Here is a 24737-nt window from a genome sequence, read left to right as displayed (position 1 = left end):
TTTTATGTAAATCACATGACTTTTCAGACATTGGTGTTAATGGAGGACTGTTGAACATTAAAACAAAGAGATTATAGGCATCGATTTATGTGGCTGAATTTTAGTTGAAGTATAATCTCACAATCGACTGGCAAGCACTCCACGATCGACCAGTAGACCGACTGGTTGGGCACCCCTGCTATAGGACCTGGAGGCCTGCAACATCCTGTCTGTCCTCTTCCCTGATACCCATGTACAGTAGTAGCGAGGATGAAGACAAATTGGACAGCCAGAGACGCATGTAGGAGTGGAGTTTGTTTTGGGAAACTTTATTTCTTTGTGATACTCATGTTATTTATGAGTATTTGGAAATATCTTTACTTACTGAAACACTTCAGTTTAACAATATGACCTGAAAAGCAGAAGAATGGAATGTGAAATGTATATTTCAAGAAAAGGATTCAAGTAAAATTTTATTGGTCGCATACACTTACTTAGCAGATGTTATTGCGGGTGTAGCGAAACAGATATAAAAGTAATAAATTGGTTCCCCTCTCACCAGTATAACTGTTTTAATGGATATACAGAAAACGTAGACCGTCTCCACAAATATGAAATCCCATTCCAGACCGACCATCACTTTTTAGCAAATTAGAGTGCTGCACCTGTGGATGGTCAATTGAAATGACAGTTGGGAAATCATAAAATAACCTAAAATGTGAAATTCGTGTGAAATCCCAACTCAGATGAACACTTCACAGAAACAGCGCAAACTACCCCTCTGTCAGCCATACAAAATAAAAAACATTGCACAATCATCTATTTAGCCCCGTCATGAATCGAGACGCACTGATTTGGGACAGACTTATTTTAACACAAAAGAAACTAAAAGCTTACTCAACTAAGAAAAATGGGCCAAACATAATGTATTATTTTTTTACAAAAAGGACATCATTCATTCAGATACATTACATCAAATAAACATTTCCAAATGGGCAAGTAAGCCAAAATTTGCTTCTCGAGTTAATCAATACACTTGTTGGAACGGAAGTTAAGTAACACACGATACAGACAGAAGATGGCAGCTTAGGCGGAGGATCCTTACAGTCAACATCAGACTTCGCAGTTCAGTTCAGTTCAGTTCAATAGTGTTCAATTGCTCTCAGAACTTGACATTTCGTCATCCCTTGAATGAATCACTTTGGTAAACTCAACCCTCAGTTCAACAATGTTCCGAGAGGAAAGGGACAACGGACGGAGGACTTGTAACTACTACCTGGACCTCCGGTCCTTTTTGTTCTTGTCCAGGTTTTTGTCCATAGTCTTTTCGTTGTCCCCTCTGCACTTGGGACAGAACCACTTCCCCTTGGGCTTGTAGGTGAGCCCCACGCAGGAGAAGTGGAACCACTCGATGGGGCACGCGTCATTATCGCAGCCGATCATCTCGCCGTATGACACCTGCTCGCACAGGCAGTAGGTGGGCTCGTTGGGGTCGATGGTGAACTCCACGGGCGAGGCGTCGCGCTCCTGCTTGGCCTTGCGCTTCTTCTTCTTGGCCGACTTGGACCTTTTCTCCCGCGGCTGCAGGGGCAGCTCATCCGCCGGGTCGTCCATCACCGCTCCATTCCCCAAGGTGTGGTTGGAGTCACGGCTCTCACTGTTGCGCTGGCGTCTCGGCCGGCGTGCAGAGGAACGCTCGGCAGGGGTGGACACCGCCGCCTCCTGGACAGAACTGGAGCGCCGCTCGGTGATGACCCGCTCACTGATCTCGCTGGGCTCCTGGAGGCAGAGGGAGTCCATCTGGCGGGAACGGTTCTCTACCAGCTCGGTCATCTGGGTAACCACATGGATCTTCTCGTCGCCGAGCTCCTGGCTACTGATGAGGGCCCGCTGCAGCTGGATCTGAAGCCTCTTACGCTGTGCCGCATCCTGCTCGCCCTGGTAACGCTCGTAGACATCGTCAACCTCCTTCAGGACCTCTGCAAAGCACACAGAATGAGAAAAAAGTTGTCAGGATGGGTGTCTCCTGCATTTGTTTAGTTACTGAGTAGAATAATCATGAGGGATTAAATAATATGACACTATCAGTCAGTGGGCAGGGAAAATGTAAGTGCTCATTAAGGACCCTGGTAGGAACAGGGGAAAAATGCATGAGAAATTTGGTGAGCACAATTTTATGCATGTATAAAATAGCTACTGCAAAACTCTGGGAGCACTGGAAATCCCCTAATAGCAATCTGACAAACGAGTAATGAGCTGGAAAATGGTGTGCCGGTGTCCTAGCTAGCAGCCTCAATGGCTGTGGGCACGGCCTGTAGGAAGTCACGTGTAGGCTTGGGCTGTATCCAGATTTTCATACCATCATTCTGTTCTTCTGCCATCCTGGGAAATACGGTATTACCAGCATAGAACACAAGGGGGCACTAAAACAAAAATAAATAAAAAAACATTGTCCGTATATTACCAGAATGCTAACAAAATTAGCACAAGTAATTGCGAAATCACATACAAGCGAAAAATGATTAATTCCAAAGACAGGTAAATCCAGCTCATAGAAGCATAGCTAGTAGCTACCGAATGTCATTTTCGGTGAGTGTGGACATTTACAAGTGAAAAAGACAAATTGTCCAAATGAATAAAGTTGTGATTCATGGTTTTCTGATGGAAGCAGAGGGGAGAAGAATGGAGAGAGAAAAAAAATAAAAATAAAATAAAAAACACTAGTAGGAAGCATAGTGGGGTGAAAAAAAAAAAAAAAGGCAGCTGTACAGATAAAGAGCTGTTGGTGAGTTGACTTCTCAAGGCAGAATGCCGTTATATCTGATGGTAAACATATAGTTTTGAATAGCATACAAGTGCAACGTCAGTTCATGTGCGTCGCACAACAGACTCGCAGAAAGACATTTAAGTGATAATGCCAGAGAAGCCGGTGTCTCGAGGAAATATTGGCACGGGTGTTAAGTTGAGGGCCGGCAAGCAGTGCCAATACATCCTCCAAACACCGGCTTCTCGGGCATGATCACACACACGGTTACCAACATATTAAAATCATGATGACATTTTCATTTAAAACGTTAAAATTGATTAATTTATTCATACTATTTCATCCTTCCACAAGACATAGTCCCAACTCGGGTTGCACATTTTGGGGAATAATCAGAGGTGGAAACTTTTCAAATTAATACCATTTAAATGTAGATTTTTTTGCATTGGATATATTTACCATATCATATGGAGACAGAAACAAACCTTTAACCTTATCAGTAGACATAATTGCAAATAATTAAATCCTTCCAATAGAAATCAAATAAAATGTAATTTAATTAAAATGTGTTGACTCCTCACATGGGATGATTTCACTGAACAAAAGGGAATATTGAATGATCCATCGCATCTCCCAAAAACATTTTCAACATACATCTGTCAAATGATAGTTTAGAAACTAAAGCTTTGGTTGTCTTCCGCTCAGGCTTCCATGTCTTCCTCCTGGACCGCCTCACTGTCCACCTCTTGAATATCATATTCTGAGACCTCATCTTCACTGTCACTTTACAACCTTGTTGAGGATGGCTCATTGTCAGGCTCAAAAAGCCTCAAATTTACCCGGATGGCCACCAATTTTTCAACCCTTGTATTGGTCAGCCTGTTGCGTGCTTTGGTGTGTGTGTTCCCAAACAAGGACCAGATGCGCTGTGAGGCGACTGATGTTGGTGAGATTTGGAGGCTGATGGAGGCATCAAGGGAAAGAGCCTCAGATCCACAAAGTCCCTTCCACCAGGTGGCTGATGAGATATGTTGGCACGACTGCCATATTGCATCTCCATCCCAAAGCCCTTGCTTAGAAGTGTACTTCGCCAGACTGCCAAGAACCCTGTCCTCATCCAGGCCAAGGTGGCGAGACAGTAGTGATGACACTATAGGCCTTGTTGATCTCTGCATCAGACAGGATGCTCTTGCCAGCATACTTGGGGTCCAACATGTATGCTGCGGCGTGTATGGGCTTCAGGCAGAAGTCTTCACTTTTTGATGCATTTCAGAACTGCAGTTTCCTCTGCTTGGAGCAACAGTGAAGTGGGCAGGGCAGTACGGATTTCTTCTCTTACATCTGCAAGCAGAGTCTGAACATCAGACAGGATGGCATTGTCTTCCTCAATCCGTGCAATGGCTACTGCTATAGGTTTCAGGAGTTTCCGGAGACTGTCAAACATGATAACACCACCCCAACAGGTGTTGCTGGGCAGCTTCAATGCGGTGCACTTATTCTTCTCACTTTGCTTGGTGAGGTAGATTGCTGCGAGAACTTGATGACCCTTCACATACCTAAACATTTCCTTGGCTCTCTTAGTGTGTATCCATTGTTTTCATTGCCATGTCGTCCTTGAGGAGCAGATTGAATGCATGAGCAGCACAGCCAATGGGTGTGATGTGAGGGTAGAACTTCTCCACTTTAGACCAAGCAGCCTTCATGTTCACAGCATTGTCTGTCACCAATACAAATACCTTCTGTGGTCCAAGGTCATTGATGACTGTCTTCAGCTCATCTGCAATGTAGAGACAGCGTGTCTGTTGTCCCTCTTGTCTGTGCTCTTGTAGAATACTGGTTGAGGGGTGGAGATACAGTGAGGGAAAAAAGTATTTGATCCCCTGCTGATTTTGTACGTTTGCCCACTGACAGAAATTATCAGTCTATAATTTTAATGGTAGGTTTATTTGAACAGTGAGAGACAGAATAACAAAGAAATCCAGAAAAACATGTCAAAAATGTTATAAATTGATTTGCATTTTAATGAGGGAAATAAGTATTTCACCCCTCTGCAAAACATAACTTAGTACTTTGTGATTGCCAACAAGGGTTTTGCCACCGAGGGCAGACGTTTCTTGTAGTTGGCCACCAGGTTTGCACACATCTCAGGAGGGATTTTGTCCCACTCCTCTTTGCAGATCTTCTCCAAATCATTAAGGTTTCAAGGGTGACGTTTGGCAACTCGAACCTTCAGCTCCCGCCACAGATTTTCTATTGGATTAAGGTCTGGAGACTGGCTAGGCCACTCCAGGACCTTAATGTGCTTCTTCTTGAGCCACTCCTTTGTTGCCTTGGCCGTGTGTTTTGGGTCATTGTCATGCTGCTATACCGATCCACGACCCATTTTCAATGCCCTGGCTGAGGGAAGGAGGTTCTCACCCAAGATTTGACGGTACATGACCCTGTCCATCGTCCTTTTGATGCGGTGAAGTTGTCCTGTCCCCTTAGCAGAAAAACACCCCCAAAGCATAATGTTTCCACCTCCATGGTTGATGTTGGGGATGGTGTTCTTGGAGTCATAGGCAGCATTCCTCCAAACACGGCGAGTTGAGTTGATGCCAAAGAGCTCCATTTTGGTCTCATGTGACCACAACATTTTCACCCAGTTGTCCTCTGAATCCATCAGATGCTCATTGGCAAACTTCAGACTGGCATGTATATGTGCTTTCTTGAGCAGGGGGACCTTGCGGGCGCTGCAGGATTTCAGTCCTTCACGGCGTAGTGTTTTACCAACTGTTTTCTTGGTGACAATGGTCCCAGCTGCCTTGAGATCATTGACAAGTTCCTCCCGTGTAGTTCTGGGCTGATTCCTCACCGTACTCATGATCATTGCAACTCCACGAGGTGAGATCTTGCATGGAGCCCCAGGCCGAGGGAGATTGACAGTTCTTTTGTTTCTTCCATTTGCGAATAATCGCACCAACTGTTGTCACCTTCTCACCAAGCTGCTTGGCGATGGTCTTGTAGCCCATTCCAGCTTTGTGTAGGTCTACAATCTTGTCCCTGACATCCTTGGAGAGCTCTTTGGTCTTGGCCATGGTGGAGAGTTTGGAATCTGATTGATTGATTGATTGCTTCTGTGGACAGGTGTCTCTTATACAGGTAACAAACTGAGATTAGGAGCACTCCCTTTAAGAGTGTGCTCCTAATCTTGGCTCGTTACCTGTATAAAAGACACCTGGGAGCCAGAAATCTTTCTGATTGAGAGGGGGTCAAATACTTATTTCCCTCATTAAAATGCAAATCAATTTATAACATTTTTGACATGCGTTTTTGTTGTTATTCTGTCTCTCACTGTTCAAATAAACCTACCATTAAAATTATAGACTGATCAATTCTTTGTCAGTGGGCAAACGTACAAAATCAGCAGGGGATCAAATACTTTTTCCCCCTCACTGTATAGTTAATTATTCCTCATTCGACCACCCATCAGAGATGATTGCAATATAGGTCTGCTTTCTCTATGATTTGCTTGACCTTCACTTGAACTCTGTTGAACTCTGTATCCAGCAAATGATTAGATAAAGCATGTCTGGTTGGAGCAGTGCATGCTGGGCAAAGTCCATTCAGAAATCTCTTCCAATACACGTTGCCTGTGAGCATCTGAGGTGAACCAGTTGCATACACAGCTCGAGCAAGACATTCAACATTTCTCTATGTTCCTCCATTGATTCAACAAAAACTTCTGATTCCAGGAGGACCATGAGCTGTTGCTATTGATAATGTGCCCGATTCATCATTTTCCCCTCGAATAGAAGTAGAGGGACTTTTGTCAGAGGTTGCTTGTTGTGAGCGCCGAGGGAACTTCATGCACTTGCCAGATGATTCTGCATCTTTGTTGCATTCTTCACATATGATTTGGCACAGTATTTTCCCATGTACACAGCTTTTCCTTCTATATTAGCTGCAGTGAAATGTCTCCACACATCAGATGGTGCCCTTGGCACTATCCTGTAAAGATTAGAATTTTTTTTGTAAAAAATACAATTCCATGTACAGATAAATAGTTAAGCAGTTATACAATTCCTCTGTAACAAATGTTTTAAAATGAAACATGTGTGGAAACAGGTGAATTAACACTCAGTTAGCAGGCTCAAGCAAGCTAAAACCCACATGGTAGCAACAACTAACTAGCAGAAATTGTTAAGTTAGAAATGATTTAAACACACTTTGCTGTAGTCTACTATTTACTATTCTTTATTTAAATCATGTCACAAAAAAAAACAAAAAAACACCCCACCCAGTATTGTAATCAAAACTTACCAGAAAGCATGTAGTCCTTGGCTCAGACAGTGTAGTGGTGTGGGCTCAATAGAATCTCATTAGTGTGCAAGATCTTGAGAATCAGCTGTACGCGTGATGGAAGAATGCACTGCACATGTAATGGAAGAATGCATTGTTGCATGCAGAGGGTTGCAATTCCATTGAATTGGGGATAGTTTAACCAAAATATCCCACAATACCTAAGATTGCCTTGTGTATCCCACAAAAAAAGGGTCCCTGTTATAAACTAACTTTTATGATGAATTTAAGCAAAAATTCCCAAAGTTCCCGGGATTAACTTCCCATGGAAAACTTCCGTAAAAATGGAAATTTACTGGAAAGTTTGACCCTTTGCAACCATAGTCCTGACACGAATCTAGGGTTTCTACCCAAGTCAGCTGGTCATTTGTTCTATCGATTGGTAGAGAAGCGACACAGTCGTTCAGTTCTTTTGTTTTGTATCCACGGACGCGACCCAGTCGTTCGTTCTAAATGTTCTTTTGCCACACTGGCTGGCAACGTTCTTATCCCTTGTTTGCTTGCTAGCCATCTAACTCAGTCACGTCAAAATTTGCAGCCAGAATAACAGAAAAGTAGCTGCGTTTGCATAGACTTTTCTAGCGTTATTTGGATACATCCATAACAATGAGCTAATGAAGCAAGAAAATGGCATAGAAAATGTGCTCGCTCGTCAGGGCACTAGCTAACAACACAGCCAACACAATCACCTCAGCTGAAGCTGGAAAGACTGCAAACTAGCTGCACTTCATTTTGTTTGACATTTTTTCAATGACATTTCTTATATATAAAAATGATGCCAGCTGATTCATGATTTTGACTTGCTGAGAAATGCTGCCTGCCTCGTACTGACATATTCATTACTATGTGACTGCTGGAGATCGAATTTGAATACTAAAACAATGTTGTAAATGTTGGAGAGACAGACAAGGTTTATACAATACAAAAGAAACGTGAGAATGTCTTGATGCTTTTTATAATAGTCAAGTTTGTAAATTGCTTGGCTGGGCTGATGAGACAGTGGATTGCACAGTCAGATAGAACAGAGTAAATAGGCATTTTTACATCATAGATTTAGCTGGTGGTAACTTGTGGAATAGACACCGGCTGGAATGCGGTTTTAACCTCTTTGGCCTAGGGGGCAGAATTTTGACATCTGGATGACAAGCTTGCCCAAAGTAAACTGCCTGTTACTCAGGCCCAGAAGCTAGAATATGCATATAATTGGTAGATTTGGATAGAAAACACTAACACTCTAAAGTTTCTAAAAAAAACTTAAAATAATGCCTGCGAGTATAACAGAACTGATATGGCATGCAAAAACCCCAAGGACAAACCATCCAGAAAAAGAGAATTCAGCCCACCACGGATTCCAATGGCTGTCATTTTTAATATGAAGGGAAAACCTCCGATTGCAGTTTCTAGGGCTTCCACTAGATGTCAAGAATTTCAGGCTGGTTTTTGGAATAATGAGCTAGAATTTGAAGTTTTTCTAAGTGGCTCCTATTTTGGCTGCAGTGTTTTCACACGCGTGGATGAGAGCGCATACTTGTTCATCTCCGGTAAAGACAATAACAATTCTCCGTCTTAAATTTGATCGTTTATTTACGTATTAGGGTACCTGAGGTTTGATTATAAACGATGTTTGACTTGTTTGGAGAAGTTTATAGGTAACGTTTGGGATTCATTTTGTATGCATTTTGAAGGAGGGAAACCGGTGGATTATTGAATGAAGCGCGCCAGTTAAATTGAGTTTATGGATATAAAGAAGGACTTTATCGAACAAAAGGACCAATTGTGATGTAGCTGGGACCTTTCGGAGTGCCAACAGAAGAAAATCTTCAAAGGTAAGGCATTTATTTTATCGCTATTTCTGACTTTCGTGGCGCACCTGCCTGGTTGGAAAATGTTTTTAATGCTTTTGTGTGCTGGGCGCTGTCCTCAGATAATCGCATGGTGTGCTTTCGCCATAAAGCCTTTTTGAAATCAAACAGCAGCTGGATTAACAACAAGTTAAGCTTTATTCTGATGTATCACACCTGTATTTTCATGAATGTTAAATATGACCATTTCTGTAATTTGAGTTTCGCACTCTGCAATTTCACCGGAAGTTGTCGAAATGGGACGCTAGCATCCCACTGATGCGCAAGAAGTTAACCAATCAGCATTCAGGATTAGGCCCACCCGTTGTATAAACAACGCTATGGACTCAACAGCTCCCGCATTCTCTGTTCTGGGAAACTACGGTAAGTTTCATAATAAAATTATGTGACAGGTAAAATGAAGAACAGAATCTACTTTCTCTCTTAACGTATTGCACAAGTTGACAGGTGTAAAACTTAACTAGCCACAAAAATTCACATTTATTGAAATGTTAAAATATAGGTTGACAGTTTTTTTTTTTTTTTTTTTAAGGGAAAGAGGTAAAAAAAACTGCAGTTTTGAAACTGCAGTAACTGCGGTCGACTATGGTACGACTATGGTACTTTGGACGCAGTAATTTCTTTTGGAAAGTATTCAGACCCCTTGACTTTTTCCACATTTTGTTACGTTAGTCTTTTAAAATGGATTTTTTTTTAATTCCACCAATCATGTTTTCAAATGTATTAAAAAACAAAAATAACTTATTTATATAAGTACACGGACCCTTTGCTAGGACACTTGAAATTCAGCTCAGGTGCATCCTGTTTCCATTGATCATCCATAGGATGTTTCTACAGCTTGATTGGAGTCCACCTGTGGTAAATTCAATTGATTGGACATGATTTGGAAAGGCACACACCTGTCTATATAAGGTCCCACAGTTGACCGTGTATGTCAGCGCACAAACCAAACCATGAGGCCGAAGGAATTGTCCTTAGAGCTCCGAGACAGGATTGTGTCAAGGCACAAATCAGTGGAAGGGTACAAAAAAATTAAATGTCTGCAGCACTGAAGGTCCCCAAGAACTTAGTGGCCTCCATTCTTAAATGGAAGAAATGTGGAACCACCAAGACTCTTCATAGAGCTGTCCGCCCGGCAAACGGGGAAGAAGGGCCTTAGGAAGGTAACTAAGAACCCGATGATCACTGACCGAGCTCTAAAGTTCCTCTGTGGAGATGAGAACCTTCCAGAAGAACCTTCCAGCACTCCACCAAATCAGGCCTTTATGGTAGAGTGGCCAGACGGAAACCACTCCTCAGTAAAAAGGCACATGACAGCCCGCTTGGAGTTTGCCAAAAGGCACTTAAAGGACTCTCGAACCATGAGAAACAAGATTCTCTGGTCTGATGAAACCAAGATTGAATTCTTACGCCTGCATGCCATCCGTGACATCTGGAGGAAACCTGGCACCATCCCTATGGTGAAGCATGATGGTGGAAAAATCAAGCTGTGGGGATGTTTTTCAGCAGCCGGGACTGGGAGACTAGTCAGGACTGAGGGAAAGATGAACAGAGCAAAGTATAGCAAGATCCTTATAGCAAGATCCTCCAGAGTGCTCAGGACCTCAGCCTGGGGCAAAGGTTCACTTTCCAACAGGACAACAACCCTAAGCACACAGCCAATACAATGGAGGAATGACTTCGGGACAAGTCTCTGAATGTCCTCGAGTGGCACAGCCAGAGACCGGACTTGAACCCGATCTAACATTTCTGGAGAGACCTGAAAATAGCTGTGCAGCAATGCTCCCCATCCAACCTGACAGAGCTGGAGAGGATCTGCAGAGAAGAATGGAAGAAACTCCCCAAATACAGGTGTACCAAGCTTGTAGCATCATATCCAAGGCTGTAATCGCTGCCAAAGGTGCTTCAACAAAAAATAAAATCATGTTTTTGCTTTGTCATTACTGGGTAGTGTTTAGATTAAGGAAGAAAAACGATTTAATTAATTTCAGGGTAAGGCTGCAATGTAACAAAATCTGAAAAAAGTCAAGGGGTCTGAATACTTTCCGAATGCACCAGCCACCCTAGTCAGACTATTCTCTCTGTTACCGCATTCCGGTACCGGAGCGCCAAGTCTAGGTCCAAAAGGAGTAACAGCTTCTACCCCCAAGCCATAAGACTTCTGAACAGCTAATCAAATGGCTACGCAGACTATTTGCATTGACCCCCCCCCCCCATTTTTACACTGCTGCTACGCTGTTTATTATCTATGCATAGTCACTAGGGATGCACTGATTGAAATTTTGGCCCGATATTTTCCTTGCAACAAAAAAATAAAAAAAATAAACCGATACCAGATATTTTACATTTTTGCGGCCTTAAGCACTCTAGTACAGTTAAATAGTTGAAACACACACACCAAAAAGTTAGTTGGCATTTACATTTGTCCCCAATACCAGTAAAACATCAAAACCTATTTCTTTCACTTACTTGCCGTTTTGTTCATTTGTTCAGTCTCAACCAGGATATCATGTCAAGCGGTGAAGTTTCAGCTCTGTCTGTGGCATCTCCGTCTGTGGCCTCTCGTCATCGGTGTGCACTGTCACGGTGTCCGTTTCCATCTTGTCCTGCTGTGTCTAACATTTCACGTAAACCCTGTTTGTCTGCATCGAAATAGCGGTCCTTGTACCTAGCATCAAGCATGGTGGCAACACAGTAGAGGCTCAGAGAGAATGCCACCGAATCGCTTGTTCACAGCCTATAGTTGATTACTTTTCCAAATGAACAAAAATGCCAACACAGACCGTCGGGTTGAGCAGGCGTTTCAATGCCATGACAGGGTATCACGTCTGCTGAAGACGCAGTTGAGCTTATTTCTCGAGTCAGTTGTTCGAATGGAGCTAAGAGTGTTCATGTTTCAAACATGATATTGAAATGTTAGCAGCGGAATGAGAACCAGCACATTCTTGAGCATGCAATACGGTTTTCCTCAGTATGAAATCCTCGTCGACCCACTGTGCTGTCAGACTCAATGCTCATGGGGCTGACGTCGCTGGTCCAAATGTCAGTCATGAAGTCATAGCAAGTTGCTCGTGCATGCGAGTTTCAACAATACTGTATAACTCCGGTAGGGCAACATCTGAAAAATAGCACCTACTTGGTAGTGTGTACCGGTGCTCGACCCGTCGGCGAAAGCCAACATCATCCACGAAAGAGAAGGGTTGATTGTCAAGGGCAATGAATTTTATTATGTTTGCGTTAGTCGATTTCGCCTTAGTTGTATTGCTGAAATGTTCTTACTCTTTCAAATGACTGCTCGATCCACACAGCAGGCAATTGTGGGCTAGGTTAGGAATGCTGTGTTGCATGGGTAGTGCTATATCTACCTACACCACTGTTCAACAGTTTGGGGTCACTTATAATGTCCTTGTTTTTTAAAGAAATGCAAATTTTTTCTCCATTAAAATATGAAATTGATCAGAAATAGTGTAGACATTGTAAATGTTGAATATGACTATTTTAGCTGGGAACAGCTGATTTATGGAATATCTACATAGGCGTACAGAGGCCTATTATCAGCAACCATCACGGTCTGTGTTCCAATGGCACGTTGTGTTAGCTAATCCAAGTTTATCATTTTAAAAGGCTAATTGATCATTAGAAAACCCTTTTGCAATTATGTTAGCACAGCTGAAAACTGTTCTGATTAAAGATGCAATAAAACTGGCCTTTAGACTAGTTGAGTATCTGGAGCATCAGAATTTGTGGGTTTGATTACAGGCTCAAAATGAAGGGAAGGGAGTAGTACGAGATCTTCAGTTTCTTGACAATTCTCACATGGAATGGCCTTCATTTCTCAGAACAAGAATAGACTGACTAGTTTCAGAAGAAAGTACTTTGTTTCTGGACATTGAGCCTCTAATCGAACGCACAAATGCTATAAGACCTTTGGAAAGGTCAACATTCACAAGACCGCAGGGCCAGATGGATTACCAGGACATGTACTGCTGACCAACTACCAAGTGTCTTCACTGACATTTTCAAACTCTCCCTGTCCTAGTCTGTAATACCAACATGTTTTAAGCAGACCGGACATAGTGCCTGTTCCCAAGAACACTATGGTAACTTGCCTAAATGACTACCGACCCATAGCTCTCACATCTGTAGCCATGAAGTACATTGAAAGGCTGGTCATGGCTCACATCAACATCATCCCAGAAACCCTAGACCCACTCCAATTTGCATACCGCCCCAACAGATCCACAGATAATGCAGTCTCTATTGCACTCCACACTGCCCTTTCCCACCTAGACAAAAAGGAACACCTATGTGAGAATGCTATTCATTGACAACAGCTCAGCGTTCAACACCATAGTGCCCTCAAAGCTCATCAATAAGCCAAGGACCCTGGGACTAAACACCTCCCTCTGCAACTGGAACCTGGACTTCCTGACGGGCCACCCCCCAGGTGGTAAGGGTAGGTAACAGCACATCTGCCATGCTGATCCTCAAAACCGGGGCCCCTCAGGGATGCGTGCTCAGCCCCCTCCTGTACTCCCTGTTCACTCATGACTGCACGGCCAGGCACGACTCCAACGCCATCATTAAAATTTGCCAACGACAACAGTGGTAGGCCTGATCAACAACGAGACAGCCTATAGGTAGGAGGTCAGAGACCTGGCCGTGTGGTGCCAGGACAACAACCTCTCCCTCAACGTGATCAAGACAAAGGAGATGATTGTGGACTACAGGAAAAAGAGGACCGAGCAGGACCCCATTCTCATTGACCGGGCTGTAGTGGAGCAGGTTGAGAGCTTCAAGTTCCTTGGTGTCTACATCACCAACAAATTAACATGGTCCAAGCACACCATGACAGTCGTGAAGCGGGCACGACAAAACCTATTCCCCCTCAGGAGAATGAAAATATTTGGCATGGGCATTAGCCTTTTAAAATGATAAACTTGTATTAGCAAAAACAAAGTGCCATTGGAACACAGGAGTGATGGTTTCTGATAATGGGGTTCTGTACGCCTATGTAGATATTCCATTATAATTTTTTTAATCTGCCGTTTCCAACATGTATTTCTGATCAATTATGTCATTTTAAAATGGTCAAAAAAAATGTGCTTATCGTTCTAAAATAAGGACATTTCTAAGTGACCCCAAACTTTTGAACGGTAGTGTACGTTATGTACGACAGCTTTGACATCGGTTTTGCACATCGGCGTTAACCTGTCTGGGCTAGGAGGCAGTATTTTCACGGCCGGATGAAAAACGTACCCAATTTAAACAGGTTACTACTCTGGCCCAGAAACTAGAATATGCATATTATTAGTAGATTTGGATAGAAAACACTCTGAAGTTTCTAAAACTGTTTGAATGGTGTCTGAGTATAACAGAATTCATATGGCAGGCAAAAACCTGAGAAAAATACAACCAGGAAATGAAAAATCTGGTGCCTGTAGGTTTTTCAAGTCATTGCCAATCGAACACACAGTTACTAAGGATTCATTTTCCACTTCCTAAGGCTTCCACTAGATGTCAACAGTCTTTAGAAAGTTGTTTGAGGCGTCTATGATGAACAGAGACCGAATGAGAAGGCTGGGAAGTTGGTAACCCAGGGAAGGATGTCAGTTCATTGCCGCGCGTTCACGCGAGAGGTAGCTCTATTCCAAAACGTTTTTCAAGACAATCCATGAGTCCGGTTGGAAAATTACTGAAGTTTCACGTTATAAAGGCCCTAAAGATTGATGCTATACAACGTTTGACATGTTTGAACGAACGTAAATAGATTTTCTTTTTGACTTTTCGTCGTGACATTTTCCTTGGAGGTCCTACATTTTGAGTTATTTGGACATAAATTATGAACTTTATCGAACAAAATAACATTTGTTGTGGACCTGGGATTCCTGGAAGTGCTTTCTGATGAAGATTATTAAAGGTAAGTGTATATTTCTAATGCATTTAGATGACTCCAAAATGGCGGCTATCTGTATTGCGTAGTGTATTTTTCTGAGCACAGTACACAGATTATTGCAAAGTGTGCTTTCCCAGTAAAGTTATTTTGAAATCTGTCAATGCGGTTGCATTGAGGAGATGTTCATCTATAATTCTTTGAATAACAGTTTAACTTGTTATGGATAGGGGGCAGTATTTTCACGGCCGGATAAAAACGTACCCGATTTAATCTGCTTATTACTCCTGCCCAGAAACAGGTTACTACTATGGCCCAGAAACTAGAATATGCATATTATTAGTAGCTTTGGATAGAAAACACTCCAAAGTTTCTAAAACTGTTTGAATGGTGTCTGTGAGTATAACGGAACTCAAATGGCAGGCCAAAACCTGAGAAGATTCTGTACAGGAAGTACCCTGTCTGACCATTTCTTGGCCTTCTTTGTCATCTCTATCCAAAACAGAGGATCTCTGCTGTAAAGTTACACTTTCTAAGGCTCCCATAGGCTCTCAGAAGGCGCCAGAACGTTGAATGATGACTCTGCAGTCTCTGGCTGAAAAACAGTAGCGCATTTGGATAGTGGTCGATCTGAGAACAATGAGACGGGCGTGCGCGTGCACGTGAAGAGGCCATTTTACATTTTCAGTCTTTGAACGAAAACAACGACTCCCGGTCGGAATATTATCGCTATTTTACGAGAAAAATCGCATAAAAATTGATTTTAAACAGCGTTTGACATGCTTCGAAGTACGGTAATCGAATATTTTGAATTTTTTTGTCACGAAACGCGCCAGCGCGTTACCCTTCGGATAGTGTCTTGAACGCACGAACAAAACGCCGCTATTTGGATATAACTATGGATTATTTGGAACCAAACCAACATTTGTTGTTGAAGTAGAAGTCCTGGGAGTGCATTCTGACGAAGAACAGCAAAGGTAATCCAATTTTTCTTATAGTAAATCTGACTTTGGTGAGGGCCAAACTTGGTGGGTGTCAAAATAGCTAGCCAGTGATGGCCGGGCTATCTACTCAGAATATTGCAAAATGTGCTTTCACCGAAAAGCTATTTTAAAATCGGACACCGCGATTGCATAAAGGAGTTCTGTATCTATAATTCTTAAAATAATTAATGATTTTTGTGAACGTTTATCGTGAGTAATTTTGTAAATTCACCGGAAGTGTTCGGTGGGAATGCTAGTTCTGAACGTCACATGCTAATGTAAAAAGCTGGTTTTTGATATAAATATGAACTTGATTGAACAAAACATGCATGTATTGTATAACAATGTCCTAGGAGTGTCATCTGATGAAGATCAAAGGTTAGTGCTGCATTTAGCTGTGGTTTTGGTTTATGTGACATTATATGCTAGCTTGAAAAATGGGTGTCTGATTATTTCTGGCTGGGTACTCTCCTGACATAATCTAATGTTTTGCTTTCATTGTAAAGCCTTTTTGAAATCGGACAGTGTGGTTAGATAACTCTCCTTAGTCTTTAAAATGGTGTAAAATAGTCATATGTTTGAAAAATTGACGTTTTTGTATTTTCGAGGAGTTTGTATTTCGAGCCACGCCCTATCATTGGATATTGGAGCGGTGTTCCACTAGCGGAACGTCTAGATGTAAGAGATTAATATTTTATCAACGTTTATGACGAGTATTTTTATAAATTGCAGTGCTGATTCACCGGCAGTTTGGGGGAAATATATTTTCTGAACGTCATGCGCCAATGTAAAAATGTTTTTGGATATAAATATGAACTTGATAGACAATACATGCATTTTTTGTTCTAACATAATGTCCTAGGAGTGACATCTGATGAAGATTGTCAAAGGTTAGTGCATAATTTTAGCTGGTTTTCTGCTTTTGGTGACGCCTGTCCTTGCATTGAAAATGGCTGTGTAATTTTTTTGTCTATGTACTGTCCTAACATAATCAAATTCTATGCTTTCGCCGTAAAGCCTCTTTGAAATCGGACAAAGTGGTTAGATTAAGGAGATGTTTATCTTTCAAATGGTGTAAAATAGTTGATTGTTTGAGAAATTGAAATTATTAGATTTTTGCTGTTTTGAATTTCGCGCCATGCTATCTTGTCAAGCAATCCCGTTACCGGGATGAGAACGGGAAGGGGTCCCATAGAGGTTAAACTAGACATCGGGCCGACGCCAACACTTTTAGCTAATATCGGCTAAAAGTCGATATTATGCATCCATGCATCCCTAACTTTAACACTTATTTTTCTTAAAACTGCATCGTTTGTTAAGGGCTTGTAAGTATGCATTTCACTGTAATGTTTGTTGTATTCGGCACATGTGACATTTTATTTGAATTTAAACTACTATGAAGTGGCAGCTGCAGAGATGAACTGCGCATGAGTTTTGAAAGTAGACTAATTTGAGAAGGCCCAATTAATTTAAACAGTTTACATTTGAATTTTACTTAATTCTACCTAGAACAAGTGGCTTTGTGTTGGAGCCCATTTCTTCCTATTCAGTAAGAGGTAGGACTACATAATTGACAAAACTAGAGTGTACTATCCATTGATTTTGTCAGCCAATTCCTTCAGTCACCATGCACTCCTTAAATATCAGTGAATATGAAGTGCTTGATGTGTTAAGTTAAAACCAGGACTTGAATTGAAGGGGTGAGGGTATTGTGGCTTTTGTTAAAGAAAATGACTAAAAGCATAGACCTACCCTTTTTAGCTTAGTATTTAAGAAGAAAAATATATATATGGACATGATTATATAAAGCGATCTATAACAACGCTTTATACTAGAAACAAGCTTTAAAATGCCGGGAAAAGACTATGCATATGGGATATTGGTTAGTCTATGACATTCAGAGGCTGTGCTACAACCTATAGCCAAGGACACCATTTTTTTTTTTTACTTTGCTTGGAAACTAATGTGTGATTCTGTCACTATCAATTGATGTTTGGCATTTCAACAGGCTATTGAACAAAATACTAACTCCAAATCAGTCAGGAGCAAGCCTAAGGAGAAACAAAAATGCATTTAGGAAATAAATTGTGTAGCATTTGTGACACGCTACAGGCTGGCAGGAGTGCTCAGCATTAACAGCAGTTCAACAACATGCCTATAAAAATGACCATTTTAGGCTATATAAAATGAAAAAGAAATAATTATGAAAAAGAAATGCCTTATTAGGCTATACAGTGCCTTTGAATTCACTTTTAGAAACTTGAGTTTGGCCAGTCTTTGGTTTGAGGATCATGCGCTGTTTGTTAAATTTTGCCTAGCAGATGCTATTATATTCCCATGCCCCAATCAGTCAACACAAATCTATTTTGTAACAACAATATCATGGAATAAAGTAGAAAAAGACAATTTCCCAAATAAAAAAGTTACAAGTGCATATAGGTCTACCTGATGACATGCGGCTGCTGTGTTAAAGAAATACCTTTTTCTCGATTTCATTGATGATCAGATACTTCAGATGTGACTGGTTCTGTTGAGCTCAACTTTTACAGCTGATAGAAAACTTTAAGACTGTCCCAAACTTAGACTAACCTCTTTTGTTAACAATAGCATGACAAAGTATAGAAATCAAAACGTCTCCGTGGCTGCAGCATGCGCACATTCAATGTCATGCTCTGTTGTGGTTTTAAAAGATTCTGCTTGTCTCCAGTCATGTAAAACGACATCGAATTGCATGAAATGTGTTTATAAAAAGGCTAATTATTCTCGGAATACAAATAAGATATCCATTATAATAAAAACACTGCATGAATATATTTTCACCCCTACAATTGTCTGGGGTGGTCAGTGACTCTGCAACCTTCTTTGTCAAGGCTGGTCTGTCCTAGGAGTGAGGATAAACGGTAGGCATGTTCTCTGCTATTTTTTTTATTATTATTTTGGGTATATGGGAGGGTCACTTGTCTTTTTTCAAGCGTTCAGGGAGGGTCGGGTAAAAATGTATTTTACTCTAGGGAAGGCCATTATTTTTTTTCTTCCAGAAGTCCGATTTTCTCCAGGTATCCCTCATCACAAATAACACAGTCCCTAACTTAAAAATGACTCATGGGGTACAACACTTGAACAAAGCTCATCAGAACCCAAAAAATAAACTTGTTTTACTCCAATGGTTTGTAAATAAAATGTAAACAAATGCTATATAGCCTCAAAACATGGTTAAAACTATAATTGTGATATCAGGTATGGTCAATCCTTGCATCCATAGCCATCTATGAATTTGATAGTGATTACATTTCTCCAGCACCATCCCTTAGCTTTTTAACAAATAAGGTGTGGGGAGGCTGATTTTTTATAGTTTCTACTGCTGATTTAACAATCCCTTGAAAACGGCACGCAGTTGTCAATGGTTTTAGTGGAGCTGGGGATCTCCTTGCCCCCCACAGCAGCCAAATCGAATGCTCGGCACCGTATTGTGACGTTTTATTGAACGACCAACTCACGTCATAAGGAATTCCCCTCGACCACACACACACACACACATTGGGGGAAACCAATTTTTTTTTTTTTACATCGACTCCTGCTGTAAAAGAGCCAACTTTGTTGTCGATGTTTAGTTATACAGAAATAACAAAACATGCCGAAAAGCTGCTGTGTTTGTTGTTCAATATACAATGGCAAAACTCCCAACCTACAATTCACAATGCTCCCACATAAGAAAACAGAGCCAGCGAGAAGAGCCCTGTGGCTTCAGACTATTCGGCATGGGAGAGTGGGAAATGTAGGGAATCCAAGGAGGCTACATGTAGCTATGTGTGTGGAACACATTTAATCACAGGCAATACATTTAACTTGTTTAGTATAGTCCGTTTAACGCCACTCACTACTTGTCGCTGTATAATCCATTTGTGTTGTTGCTTGTTTTAGCTAGCTTAATGTTACGGACAGAAGCTAGCTAGCACCCTCATGAAAAGGGGCATGAGGGAAGCCTTGAAATAGGTTTTTCTAAGTAGTGAGAACACTCAGGAGCAAGCAATGTTGAAATAAAATCTTGAGACATGTACTTAAATCTAGTTGTCATTGACTAAGACAAGCAGACAAGAAAATTAGGTTTGAAAAAGGTAAAGTTTTTGCTGCTAGCCAATTGGGTAAACTAGGTTACCACAGGTTGTTTTCACCACAGGTGTGCGGGGTGTTCTAATACCCGATTCAGGAAGTGACAAAACTTTCCGCCTGAACAGGCAATAATGTCTATCTGCACACTGCGGTTACTACATGCCGCACCCACTGCCATTGTGGATGCTAGCGCTGTCTCTGGCCCACACTCCAGCACAGTAGGCGGTAGTAATGCACCAACATTGGATGCCAACTGCCGAAAAAACACCACCAAAGGAGGATGCTGCTAGTTTGCTTGGGGACAACGGTACAGTATCCTCCACCCCCACCTGCCGAGCACTGCTTTCCCAGTTTTGTTAACGTTACAGCGAGGGAAGTAGTTAGCTATTGTTGCCAACCCAACCTTCGTATGGCACTACTGGGCTGTGATTACCATAGGCATAAAAGGTTTGCAGTGTGGTTAAGTTTTTAATCCGATTTTTATAGAGAAATAGTACAAATAGGCAGGCTTAGCCAGTCTGAGTTCTAGAAAGTGGCCCGATGCGAGATGCTTAAAGAAAAATACCAGTCCGAGTCCAAATTCCCAGTTGTCTTGAACGTACTGGTTTCGGAAATCACCGAGTTCCCAGTTGTTTTGAACGCGGCACTGGCAAAATTCTCGTACATGGCATATTTTCATCACCAGCGTTAGAGCGGATTGCAACAACGACCATTTCGTTTTTTCTTTCTGTTAACAGTTAACGTTACTGTTACACTACGAATTTTATATTTGTTAGTAGGCAACACTATCAACAATAAATCAACATCCCTTGTAAAATAAATATAAAACAAATGCAGATAACAGGTTTGCCAACTCGAAAGAAAGCCGTTAAACGCCACAACACCCCTCTTGTCAAAATGGCTGATCCTCTGTCGCTATATCAAGCCAACTGGGACATGTTGAGGATAACAAATTGAAGGCATACATCTTACTCGAAAGACTAAACTATCTATATTTCAGCACATACACTTGCTTTCAATGCTAGCTAGTGTGTGGAACATTAACTAAAGTGGATCGGGAATTTGCCAATCCAGCACACCCAGTTTTTGTAATTGTATCGTCAAACTCGCAAATATAAGCACTAAAACAACGAGAGGAAAAACAATACCTTGATACTTTGAGTCAATTTCTCGCAGCAGAGAGACGTTTCTTTGTATATCCAAAGGCATGGACTCAACACATTCCAAATAATCCTCCACATAGCTGACCAGTTGTGACTTTTCCACGTTTGGATAGTGATGACCTAACATTGTTCCACCGATGCATTGAGACAATCAAGAAAACTTGTAAATAGATTTGAGATAATGCATTTAGTATGGTTTGTAATGGTTTTCTTGCGCCAGTATTGTTGCTTACTATATTCACTGGTCAGTTCACTTCAAACAGAACTACACACAGTGCGCATGAGCACGGTGTATTCCTTTTATGGCAATGCACAGCGTTTTCGCATTTTACTTGACAGGGGGATGGGCCATTCTTATTTCCAGCGTTTGGATTGGCTGTGAATAAAATAAAGGCCTCCTTTATTATTATGAACTTTTCCCGGGAAAGTAAACCATTAACTATTTTTAACACCATTGTTTTTTTTAATCATACTATTTTGGTCGACCGGTAAAATAGTTGTTCACTCCAAGTGAACGTCTGGAGGAAACCTGGTATCATTCCTACGGTGAAGCATGGTGGTGGCAGCATCATGCTGTGGAGATGTTTTTCAGTGGCAGGGACTGGGAGACTAGACAGGATCGAGGAAAAGATGAATGGAGCAAAGTACAGAGGGATCCTTGATGAAAACCTGCTCCTGAGCGCTCAGCACCACAGACTGGGGTGGTTCACCTTCCAACAGGACAGGCTGTAATCGCTGCCAAAGATGCTTCAACAAAGTACAAAGTACATCTTTCAAAACAAGATATTCAATGTCTGACAGGAAACCCCAAAAGCAATCATATTAAAATCAAATCAAATTGTATCGGTCCCATGCGCCAAATACAACAGGTGTAGACTTTACTGTGAAATGCTTAGTTATGAGCCTATTACCAACAGTGCAGATTTAAAAAGTAGGACAAATATTTGCTAAATAAAAAAGTAAATAGTAACACAATAAAAACAATAACGAGGCTATATACAATGAGTACCACTACAGAGTCAATGTGCAGGGGTACGTGGTAATTGAGGTAATACAGTATGATCATGTGGGTAGGGGTAAAAGTGACTAAGCAATCAGGATATATAATAAACAGAGTAGCAGCAGTGTATGTGAAAGTGTGAATGTGTGTGGCGTCAATATGCATGTGTGTGTGAGTGTATGTAGTGTGTCATTGTAGAGTGTGTGGGTAGAGTCTATTGAGTGTGCATAGAGCCAGTGTAAGGGAGTTCGTGCAAAACAATTAAGATAAATAAATATCAAATCGGGTCAATATAAATTGTCCGGGTAGCCATTTGGTTAACTGTTCAGCAGTCTTATGGCTTGGGGGTAGAAGCTGTTCAGGTGCCTTTTGTTCACAGACTTGGCACTCCAATACCTCTTGCAGTGCGGTAGCAGAGAAAACACTCTATGACTTGGATGGATAGAGTCTTTGAAAATGTCTAGGGCAGGGCTCTTCAACCCTGTTCCTGGAGAGCTACTGTCCTGTAGAATTTCAGTCCAACCCTAATCGAGCGCACCTGATTCTATCAGTTAACTGGTTGACAAGCTGAATCAGGTTAGTTACAGTTGGGGTTGGAGTGAAAGCTACAGGGGGTAGCTTTCCAGGAACAAGGTTGGAGACCCATGTTCTAGGGCCTGTCACGTCTGCTCCCGCTCTTCCCTCCCCCTGGCGCTTGAGGACGCCAGGTTGCCCTGCATCACGCGCTCCTGCCATCCATCACGTACACCTCGTCATGCGCATCAGTGATATTGGGCTCATTCATCACATATTTCTCAGTTCCCTTGCTCTGTTCCCCGCTGCTGCATTAATTGTTTTTTGTCTTTGTATTAGTTTGCTGACGCTGTTCCTGTCTCGTTCCATGTCCGTTATATATTAAATGTTTCACTCCCCGTGCCTGCTTCATCTCTCCAGCGTCAACTCGTGACAGGGCCTTCCTCTGACATCACCTGGAATAGAGGTCCTGGATGGCAGGGAGTTCGAACCCAGTGATGTACTGGGCCATACGCACTACCCTCTGTAGCACCTTGCAGTCGAATGCCGAGCAGTTGCCATACCAAGGATGATGGAGCCAGTCAAGATGCTCTCAATGGTTCAGCTGAATAACTTTGAGGATTTGAGGGTCCATGGCAAATCTTCTCAGCATCCTGAGGGGAAGAGGTGTTGTCGTGCCCTCTTCACGACTGTGTTTGGAACAGGATTTTTTTTATTTTACCTTTTATTTAACTAGGCAAGTCAGTTAAGAACAAATTCTTATTTTCAATGACGGCCTAGGAACATTGGGTTAACTGCCTTGTTCAGGGGCAGAACAACAGATTTGTACCTTGTCAGCTCAGGGATTCGATCTTGCAACCTTTCAGTTACTAGTCCAACGCTCTAACCACTAGGCTACGCTGCCGCCCCAGGATAGGTCTTTAGTGCCGCTCTACTACAGACCCGTCAATATGAAGGGGATGTGTTCAGCCCTCCGTTTCCTGTAGTCCATGATAAGTTCCTTTGTCTTGCTCACATTGAGGGAGAGGTTGTTGTCCTGGCACCACACTGACCTCCTCCCTATAGGTTGTCTATAATCATTTCTACCACGTCATGCCGTCGGCAAACTTGATGATGTTGGAGTTGTGCGCGGCCACGCAGTCGTGAGTGATGAGGAGTACAGGAGGTGACTGAGCACACACCCCTGAGGGGCCCCGTGTTTAGGGTCAGTGTGGCAGATGTGTTGTTGCCTACCCTCACCACCTGGGGGCAGCCCATCAGGAAGCCCAGGATCCTGTTGCAGAGGGAGGTGTTCAGTCCCAGGGTCCTTAGCTTAGTGATGAGCTTGGAAGGCACAATGGTGTTGAACGCTGAGATGTAGTCAATGAACAGCACTCTCACGTAGGTGGGAAAGTGCAGTGTGGAGTGCAATTGAGATTTTGTCATCTGTGGATCTGTTGGGGCGGTATGTGAATTGGAGTGGATCCAGGGTTTCTGGGATGATGGTGTTGATGTGATCCATGACCAGCCTTTCAAAGCATTTCATGGGTACAGATGTGATTGCTACAGGAAAGTAGTCATTTAGACAGGTTGCATTGGTGTTCTTAGGCACAGCGAATATGGTGGTTTGCTTGAAACATACGTGCACTACCATTAAAAAGTTTGGGGTCACTTAGAAATGTCTTTGTTTTTGAAAGAAAAGCACATTTTTTGTCCATTAAAATAACATCAAATTGATCAGAAATACAGTGTAGACATTGTTAATGTTGTAAATGACTACTGTAGCTGGAAACGGCTGATTTTTAAAGGAATATCTACATAGGCGTACAGAGGCCCATTATCAGCAACCATCACTCCTGTGTTCCAATGGAAAGTTGTGTTAGCTAATCCAAGTTTATTATTTTAAAAGGCTAATTGATCATTAGAAAACCCATTTGCAATTATATTAGCACAGCTGAAAACTGTTGTCCTGATTAAAGAAGCAACAAAACTGGCCTTCTTTAGACTAGTTGAGTATCTGGAGAGTCAGCATTTGTTGGTTCGATTACAGGCTCAAAATGGCCAGAAACAAAGGACTTTTTTCTGAAACTTGTCAGTCTATTCTTGTTCTGAGAAATGGCTATTCCATGCGAGAAATTGCCAACAAACTG

At 41.9% G+C, this 24737-nt stretch overlaps 1 protein-coding gene across 6 annotated transcripts in view; it reads right to left on the bottom strand.

Moving 5' to 3' along the window:
* Positions 1 to 279: 279 nt before the first annotated feature.
* LOC115194095 (inhibitor of growth protein 2) overlaps positions 280 to 24737 on the bottom strand; it is a 28911-nt gene continuing 4453 nt past the window's right edge. The window contains exons 1-3 of one of the 6 annotated variants that reach the window (XM_029753456.1): positions 21081 to 21191; positions 2339 to 2402; positions 280 to 1958 (exon numbers count right to left, since the gene is read on the bottom strand). In XM_029753456.1, coding sequence (XP_029609316.1) covers positions 1252 to 1958; positions 2339 to 2402; positions 21081 to 21173 — 864 coding nt within the window. In that variant the 5' untranslated portion in view covers positions 21174 to 21191 and the 3' untranslated portion in view covers positions 280 to 1251. Of the gene's footprint in view, positions 1959 to 2338; positions 2403 to 11415; positions 11607 to 19978; positions 19989 to 21080; positions 21380 to 24737 lie in introns of those variants that run through there. The other 5 variants (XM_029753458.1, XM_029753459.1, XM_029753455.1 and 2 more) reach the window with 5 other exon arrangements.

This window comes from Salmo trutta, chromosome 5 (assembly GCF_901001165.1).
Source record: "Salmo trutta chromosome 5, fSalTru1.1, whole genome shotgun sequence".
Taxonomy (NCBI): domain Eukaryota; kingdom Metazoa; phylum Chordata; class Actinopteri; order Salmoniformes; family Salmonidae; genus Salmo; species Salmo trutta.
Note: the sequence above shows the minus strand (reverse complement) of the source record. Positions and strands in the feature narration are given on the sequence as shown.